The sequence below is a fragment of the Arachis ipaensis genome, chromosome B5 (genome assembly GCF_059453495.1).
Source record: "Arachis ipaensis isolate K30076 ecotype BB chromosome B5, ASM5945349v1, whole genome shotgun sequence".
NCBI lineage: Eukaryota > Viridiplantae > Streptophyta > Magnoliopsida > Fabales > Fabaceae > Arachis > Arachis ipaensis.
This window is the reverse complement of record NC_142440.1, coordinates 65,098,329-65,107,751: the sequence shown is the minus strand read 5'-3', so window position 1 is coordinate 65,107,751 and position 9,423 is coordinate 65,098,329. Positions and strand designations below refer to the sequence as shown.

The 9,423-nt window shown below is 38.8% G+C and overlaps 1 protein-coding gene and 1 non-coding gene across 2 annotated transcripts; both read right to left on the bottom strand.

The window, feature by feature from the left end:
- Positions 1-1,916: 1,916 nt before the first annotated feature.
- On the bottom strand, positions 1,917-2,024 carry LOC148564474 (small nucleolar RNA R71). Its single transcript, XR_015884177.1, has one exon. It is a non-coding gene; the product is annotated as a small nucleolar RNA R71 (small nucleolar RNA).
- Positions 2,025-8,810: 6,786 nt separating this feature from the next.
- Positions 8,811-9,191, bottom strand: LOC148564473 (uncharacterized). Its single transcript, XM_088487040.1, has one exon. The coding sequence runs from the start codon at positions 9,189-9,191 to the stop codon at positions 8,811-8,813; it is 381 nt and encodes a 126-aa protein (XP_088343166.1).
- Positions 9,192-9,423: the final 232 nt, after the last annotated feature.

The window sequence follows — 9,423 nt, the reverse complement described above, 5'->3', positions numbered from 1 at the left end:
AATTATAAAAATCAAAAATATTTTTGTGTTCTTGTTTGAGTCTTGAGTCATATCATAAGTTTGGTGTCACTTGCATATGCATCTTGTATTTTTCGAAAATTCCATGCATTCATAATGTTCTTCATGATCTTCAAGTTGTTCTTGGTAAGTCTTCTTGTTTGATCTTGATGTTTTCATATTTTGTGTCTTTTCTTGTTTTACATGTGCATTTTTCGTTTCTTAGAGTCTAAACATGAAAGATTTCTAAGTTTGGTGTCTTACATGTTTTCTTTGCATCAAAAATTTTTCAAAAATATGTTCTTGATGTTCATCTTGACATTCAAAGTGTTCTTGGTGTTCATCTTGACATTCATATCATTCATGCATACATTCATTGTTTTGATTCAAAATTTTCATGCATTGAGTCTTTTTTTTGTTTTTCTCTCTCATCATAAAAATTCAAAAATCAAAAAAAAAATATCTTTCCCTTTTTCTCTCATCAAATTCGAAAATTTGGATTGACTTTTTCAAAAATTTTTAAAATCAAATTGTTTCTCATGAGTCAAATCAAATTTTCAATTTGAAAATCTTATCTTTTTCAAAATCTTTTTCAAAAATCAAATCTTTTTCAAAATTCTTAGTTATTTTCGAAAATTCCAAAAATATTTTTCAAAAAATCTTTTTCTTATTTTTATACCAAATTTTTCGAAAATAACATAATCAATTAATGTTTTGATTCAAAAATTTGAAGTTTGTTACTTGCTTGTTAAGAAAGATTCAAACTTTAAGTTCTAGAATCATATCTTGTGATTTCTTATGAATCAAGTCATTAATTGTGATTTTAAAAATCAAATCTTTTTCAAAACTAATTTCTAAAATATCTTCTTATCTTACCTTTTTCAAAAATCTAATTTCAAAATATCTTTTCTAACCTCCTAACTTCTTATCTTTTCAAAGTTTGTTCCAACTAACTAACTAACTTCTTGTTTATTTCTTAACTTTTTCAAAACTACCTAACTAACTCTCTCTCTCTAATTTTCGAAAATATCTTCCCTCTTTTTCAAAAATTTCTTTTTTATTAACTAATTATTTTTATTTTTATTTTTGATTTTAAAACTTTTTCGAAAAATACTAACTTTTTTCAAAAACCATTTTCGAAAATCACTAACCCTTTTTCAAAAATTATTTTCGAAAATTCTCCCTCTCCCATCTTATTCTATTTATTTATTCATCTATTAACATCTCATCTCACATCTCAACCCTCCTCACAGTTGTGTTTCTTCCATTATATTACATTCTTTGTCTCCCCCTCTTCTTCTACTCACACAGGGATCCCTATACTGTGGTATAAAGGATTCATATTATTATTATTATTATTTTTTCTGTGCCCTCTTCTTTGTCATATGAGCAGGAGCAAGGACAAAAATATTCTTGTTGAAGCAGATCCAGAACCTGAAAGGACTCTGAAGAGAAAATTAAGAGAAGCTAAATTACAACAATCCAGAGATAACCTTTCAGAAATTTTCGAACAGGAAGAGGAGATGGCAGCCGAAAATAATAATAATGTAAGGAAGATGCTTGGTGACTTTACTGCACCTAATTCTAATTTACATGGAAGAAGCATCTCCATTCCTGCAATTGGAGCAAACAACTTTGAGCTGAAACCTCAATTAGTTTCTCTGATGCAGCAGAACTGCAAGTTTCATGGACTTCCATCTGAAGATCCTTTTCAGTTCTTAACTGAATTCTTGCAGATATGTGATACTGTTAAGACTAATGGAGTAGATCCTGAAGTCTACAGGCTCATGCTTTTCCCTTTTGCTGTAAGAGACAGAGCTAGAATCTGGTTGGACTCTCAACCTAAAGATAGCCTGAACTCTTGGGATAAGCTGGTCACGACTTTCTTAGCTAAGTACTTTCCTCCTCAAAAGCTGAGCAAGCTTAGAGCTGATGTTCAAACCTTCAGACAGAAAGAAGGTGAATCCCTCTATGAAGCTTGGGAAAGATACAAACAGTTGACCAAAAAGTGTCCTTCTGACATGCTTTCAGAATGGACCATCTTGGATATATTCTATAATGGTTTATCTGAGCTATCAAAGATGTCACTGGACACTTCTGCAGGTGGATCCATTCACCTAAAGAAAATGCCTGCAGAAGCTCAAGAACTCATTGACATGGTTGCTAACAACCAGTTCATGTACACTTCTGAAAGGAATCCTGTGAGCAATGAGACTCCTATGAAGAAGGGAGTTCTTGAAGTTGATACTCTAAATGCCATATTGGCTCAGAATAAAATATTGAGTCAGCAAGTCAATATGATCTCTCAGAGTCTGCATGGAATGCAAGCTGCATCCAACAGTACTCAAGAGGCATCTTCTGAAGAAGAAGCTTATGATCCTGAAAACCCTGCAATAGCAGAGGTAAATTATTTAGGTGAACCTTATGGAAACACCTATAACTCATCATGGAGAAATCATCCAAATTTCTCATGGAAGGATCAAAAGCCTCAACAAGGCTTTAATAATGGTGGAAGAAACAGGTTTAACAATAATAAACCTTTTCCATCATCCACTCAGCAACAGACAGAGAACTCTGAACAAAATACTTCTAATTTGGCAAACTTAGTCTCTGATCTGTCTAAGGCCACTGTAAGTTTCATGAATGAAACAAGATCTTCCATTAGAAATCTGGAAGCACAAGTGGGCCAGCTGAGTAAAAGGATCACTGAAATCCCTCCTAGTACTCTCCCAAGCAATACAGAAGAGAATCCAAAAGGAGAGTGCAAGGCCATTGACATAAGCACCATGGCCGAACCTGTAAGGAGAGGAGAGGACGTGAATCCCAAGGAGGAAGACCTCCTGGGACGTCCAGTGATCAATAAGGAGCTTCCCTCTGAGGAACCAAAGGACTCTGAGGCTCATCTAGAGACCATGGAGATTCCATTAAACCTCCTTATGCCCTTCATGAGCTCTGATGAGTATCCCTCTTCTGAAGAGAATGAGGATGTTACAGAAGAGCAAACTGCCAAGTTTCTTGGTGCAATCATGAAGCTGAATGCTAAATTATTTGGCATTGATGCTTGGGAAGTTGAACCTCCCTTGTTCATCAATGAACTAAGTGATCTGGATCAACTGACATTGCCTCAGAAGAGACAGGATCCTAGAAAGTTCATAATACCTTGTACCATAGGCACCATGATCTTTAATGCTCTGTGTGACCTTGGTTTAGGAATAAACCTCATGCCCCTCTCTGTAATAGAGAAATTGGGAATCTATGGGGTGCAAGCTGCTAAAATCTCATTAGAGATGGCAGACAGTTCAAGAAAACAGGCTTATGGACAAGTAGAGGACGTGTTAGTAAAGGTTGAAGGCCTTTACATCCCTGCTGCTTTCATAGTCCTGGATACTGGAAAGGAAGAGGATGAATCCATTATCCTAGGAAGACCTTTCCTGGCCACAGCAAGAGCTGTGATTGATGTTGACAGAGGTGAAATAGTCCTTCAATGGAATGAAGACTCCCTTGTGTTTAAAACTCAAGGATCTCCCTCTGCAACCATGTAGAGGAAGCAGAAAAAGCTTCTCTCAAAGCAGAGTCAACCAGAGCCCCCACAGTCAAACTCTAAGTTTGGTGTTGGGAGGCCACAACCAAACTCTAAGTTTGGTGTTGAACTCCCATATCCAAACTCTAAGTTTGGTGTTGGAGAGTTTCAACAATGCTCTGAACATCTGTAAGGCTCCATGAAGAGCCCACTGTCAAGCTATTGACATTAAAGAAGCGCTTGTTGGGAGGCAACCCAATGTTTATCTAATTTTTATTTTCATTGTTTTTCATGTATTTATAGGTTCACGATCATGTGGAGTCACAAAATAAATAGAAAAATTGAAAACAGAATCAAAAACAGCAGAAGAAAAATCACACCCTGGAGGAGCATCTGTCTGGCGTTCAGCGCCAGAACAGAGCATGGTTCTGGCGCTGAACGCCCAAAATGGGCAGCTTCTGGGCGCTGAACGCCAGAACAGGCATGGTTCTGGCGTTCAACGCCAGAAATGGCACACAAATGGGCATTGAACGCCCAAAATGGCCACCAACCTGGCACTGAACACCCAGAGTTGTGTGCAAAGGCATTTTTACATGCCTAATGGGTGCAGGGATGTAAATCCTTGAACACCACAGGATCTGTGGACCCCACAGGATCCCCACCTACCTCCACTCACTTCTTCTCACCACTCTCTTTCACACAACCCTATAAACACTCTTCCCCAAAAACCCTTCACCAATCACCTCAATCTCTCTTCCCCATCACCTCTTCACCACTCACATCCATCCACTCTTCCCCATAAACCTACCTCATAAACTCCACCTACCTTCAAAATTCAAAACCAATTTCCCACCTAAACCCACCCACATGGCCGAAACCTTTCCCCCCCTCCCTTCCCTATATAAAGCCCTCCATTCTTCATCAAATTCACACAACACACCCCTCTACACCCTTCTTGGCCGAAACACTTCCCACTCTCCCTCTCCTCCATTTCTTCTTCTCTTCATCTATTCTTTCTTCTATTGCTCGAGGACGAGCAAAATTCTAAGTTTGGTGTGGTAAAAGCATAAGCTTTTTATTTTTCCATTACCATTGATGGCACCTAAGATCGGAGAATCCTCTAGAAAGGGGAAAGGGAAGATAAAAGCTTCCACATCCGAGTCATGGGAGATGGAAAGGTTCATCTCCAAAGCCCATCAAGACCACTTCTATGATGTTGTGGCCAAGAAGAAGGTGATCCCTGAGGTCCCTTTCAAACTCAAAAGAAATGAGTATCCGGAGATCCGACATGAAATTCAAAGAAGAGGTTGGGAAGTTCTAACAAATCCCATCCAACAAGTCGGCATCCTAATGGTTCAAGAGTTCTATGCTAATGCATGGATCACCAAGAACCATGATCAAAGTAAGAACCCGGATCCAAAGAACTATGTTACAATGGTTCGGGGGAAATACTTAGATTTTAGTCCGGAGAATGTGAGGTTGGCGTTTAACTTGCCCATGATGCAAGGAGATGAACGTCCCTACACTAGAAGGGTCAACTTTAATCAAAGGTTGGACCAAGTCCTTATGGACATATGTGTAGAAGGAGCTCAATGGAAGATTGACTCCAAAGGCAAGCCGGTTCAACTAAGAAGATTGGACCTCAAGCCTGTGGCTAGAGGATGGTTGGAGTTCATTCAGTGCTCAATCATTCCCACTAGCAACCGGTCTGAAGTTACTATAGACCGGGCCATCATGATCCATAGCATCGTGATTGGAGAAGAGGTGGAAGTTCATGAGATTATACCTCAAGAACTCTACAAGGTGGCTGACAAGTCCTCTACTATGGCAAGGTTAGCCTTTCCTCACCTCATCTGCCACCTATGCAATTCGGCTGGGATTGACATAGAGGAAGATATCCTCATTAAGGAGGACAAGCCCATCACTAAGAAGAAGATGGAGCAAGCAAGAGAGCCCATTCATGGAGCTCAAGAGGCGTATGAAGCTCATCACCATGAGATCCCAGAGATGCCTCAAATGCACTTTCCTCCATAAAACTATTGGGAACAAATCAACACCTCCCTAGGAGAATTAAGTTCCAATATGGGACAACTAAGGGTGGAACATCAAGAGCACTCCATCATGCTTCATCAAATAAGAGAAGATCAAAAAGCAATAAGGGAGGAGCAACAAAGGCAAGGAAGAGACATAGAAGAGCTCAAGGACATCATTGGTTCCTCAAGAAGGAAATGCCACCATTACTAAGGTGGATTCATTCCTTGTTCTTATTTCTTCTGTTTTTTCGTTTTCTATGTCATGTGCTTATCTGTGTTTGTGTCTTCATTACATGATCATCAGTAGTTAGTAACTTTGTCTTAAAGTTATGAATGTCCTATGAATCCATCACCTCTCTTAAATGAAAAATGTTTTAATTCAAAAGAACAAGAAGTACAAGAGTTTCGAATTTATCCTTGAACTTAGCTTAATTATATTGATGTGGTGACAATGCTTCTTGTTTTCTGAATGTATGCTTGAACAGTGCATATGTCTTTTGAAGTTGTTGTTTAAGAATGTTAAATATGTTGGCTCTTGAAAGAATGATGACTAGGAGACATGTTATTTGATAATCTGAAAAATCATAAAAATGATTCTTGAAGCAAGAAAAAGCAGCAAAGAACAAAACTTGCAGAAAAAAAAAATATAGGCGAAAAAAAAATAATAGAAAGAAAAGCAAGCAGAAAAAGCAAGCAGAAAAAGCCAAAAGCTCTTAAAACCAAGAGGCAAGAGCAAAAAGCCAATAACCCTTAAAACCAAAAGGCAAGGGCAATAAAAAGGATCCCAAGGCTTTGAGCATCAGTGGATAGGAGGGCCTAAAAGGAATAAAATCCTGGTCTAAGCGGCTAAACCAAGCTGTCCCTAACCATGTGCTTGTGGCGTGAAGGTGTCAAGTGAAAACTTGAGACTGAGCGGTTAAAGTCAAGGTCCAAAGCAAAAAAAAGAGTGTGCTTAAGAACCTTGGACACCTCTAATTGGGGACTTTAGCAAAGCTGAGTCACAATCTGAAAAGGTTCACCCAATTATGAGTCTGTGGCATTTATGTATCCGGTGGTAATACTGGAAAACAAAGTGCTTAGGGCCACGGCCAAGACTCATAAAGAAGCTGTGTTCAAGAATCATCATACTGAACTAGGAGAATCAATAACACTATCTGAACCCTGAGTTCCTATAGATGCCAATCATTCTGAACTTCAATGGATAAAGTGAGATGCCAAAACTATTCAAGAGGCAAAAAGCTATAAGTCCCGCTCATATGATTGAAGCTATGTTTCATTGATAGTTTGGAATTTATAGTATATTCTCTTCTTTTTATCCTATTTGATTTTCAGTTGCTTGGGGACAAGCAACAATTTAAGTTTGGTGTTGTGATGAGCGGATAATTTATACGCTTTTTGACATTGTTTTTAGTATGTTTTTAGTAGGATCTAGTTACTTTTAGGGATGTTTTCATTAGTTTTTATGTTAAATTCACATTTCTGGACTTTACTATGAGTTTGTGTGTTTTTCTATGATTTCAGGTATTTTCTGGCTGAAATTGAGGGACTTGAGCAGAAATCAGATTCAGATGTTGAAGAAGGACTGCAGATGCTGTTGGATTCTGACCTTCCTGCACTCAAACTGGCACAAAAGCTGGCGTTCAACTCCAAGAAGGACCTCTACACGTGCAACACTCAAGCTCAGCCCAAGCACACACCAAGTGGGCCCCGGAAGTGGATTTATGCATCAATTACTTACTCATGTAAACCCTAGTAGCTAGTTTATTATAAATAGGACATTTTACTAGTCTTTTTGACCATCCTGGATCTTTGGATTATCTTTTGATCTATTGATCACGTTTTGGGGGCTGGCCATCTCGGCCATGCCTGGACCTTTCACTTATGTATTTTTAACGGTAGAGTTTCTACACTCCATAGATTAAGGTGTGGAGCTCTGCTGTTCCTCAAAGATTAATGCAAAGTACTACTGTTTTCTATTCAATTCATCTTGTTTTGCTTCTAAGATATTCATTCGTACTTCAATCTGAATGTGATGAACGTGACAATCATCATCATTCCCTATGAACGCGTGCCTGACAACCACTTCCGTTCTACCTTCGACTGAATGAGTATCTCTTAGATCTCTTAACCAGAATCTTCGTGGCGTAAGCTAGAATGATGGCGGCATTCAAGAGAATCCAGAAAGTCTAAACCTTGTCTGTGGTATTCCGAGTAGGATTCAATGAATGAATGACTGTGACGAGCTCCAAACTCGCGATTGCGGGGTGTTAGTGACAGACGCAAAAGGATAGTAAATCCTATTCTAGCATGATCGAGAACCGACAGATGAATAGCCGTGCCGTGACAGGGTGCGTTGACCATTTTCACTGAGAGGATAAGATGAAGCCATTGACAAGGGTGATGCCTCCAGACGATTAGCCGTGCCGTGACAGGGCATTGGATCATTTTCCCGAGAGATGATCGAAAGTAGCCATTGACAGTGGTGATGTATCACATAAAGCCAGCCATGGAAAGGAGTAAGACTGACTGGATGAAGATAGAAGGAAAGCAGAGGTTCAGAGGAACGAAAGCATCTCCATTCGCTTATCTGAAATTCCTACCAATGAATTACATAAGTATTTCTATCCTTATTTTATTATATTAAATTCGAAAACACCATTATCAATTTATATCTGCCTAACTGAGATTTGTAAGGTGACCATAGCTTGCTTCATACCAACAATCTCCGTGGGATTCGACCCTTACTCACGTAAGGTATTACTTGGACGACCCAGTGCACTTGCTGGTTAGTTACACGGAGTTGTGAACCATGGTCTTGGCATCATGTTTTTGGCGCCAGTTCCAGGGAAAGAAAGAACAATGAATTTTACATAATTAAAGTGTAATCATGATTCCACGTACCAATTTCCTATGGTGGTGGCCACACCAAATTTAATTTTTGGGCTTACTTTCAAAGTTATTTCAACCAATTAGTTGTAAGCCTAAATTTAGTGGGTTAATGGCCACACCAAACTTAGCTGTTTAGCTAGTTTCTCAGCCCATTCAATCAACCTCAATTAGTGTATTATTCAACCTTGCACTTCCAATAAACTGAAAATAAACCAAGGAACTATCAACTAATTAACTAACCTAGAGGCTAAAATTTAAACTACCTAAGTTCACTACTTTTAGAAAACAGAAAAAAAATGAAAGGATATGAGTGTTGGGGTGCCTCCCAACTAGTGCTTCTTTAACGTTACTAGCTTGACGTTCCTTCCTCCTCAGTTGAGGTTATAGTTCACTCTCTGCTCATCCAATGAGTTCCCCAAGTAGTGCTTGAGCCTGTGGCCATTGATAGTGAAAGTTCTCTGTGTCTTTTCCTCCATAAGCTCTACATGACCATAGGGAGACACCTTGAGGATTGTGAAGGGTCCAGACCATCTTGACTTTAGCTTCCCTGGGAAGAACTTGAGCTTTGAATTGTACAGCAGCAATTTTTGACCTTCTACAAACTCTCTTCTTGCTAGATTTTGATCATACCATTTTTTTGTGTTTTTCTTGTAAATCTTGGCATTTTCATAAGCTTGATTCCTGAATTCTTCCAGCTCATTGGGTTGTAGTAATCTTTTTTCCCCAGCAGCTTGGTTATCAAAGTTCAACATTTTTAGAGCCCAAAATACTCTATGTTCAAGCTCTACTAGTAGATGAAAAGCTTTTTCAAACACCAATTGGTATGGAGACATGCCAATAGGTGTCTTGAAAGCTGTCCTATAGGCCAATAGCGCATCATCCAGCTTCTTGGACCAATCTTTTCTTGAGTTTCCAACAGTCTTCTCAAGGATTCTCTTGAGCTCTCTATTTGAAATTTCAACTTGACCATTGGTTTGTGGATGA

Bases quoted from the DNA above. Each gene is read 5' to 3' on its own strand.
- LOC148564473 (XM_088487040.1), bottom strand. From the start codon at position 9,191: ATGTTGAACTTTGATAACCAAGCTGCTGGGGAAAAAAGATTACTACAA.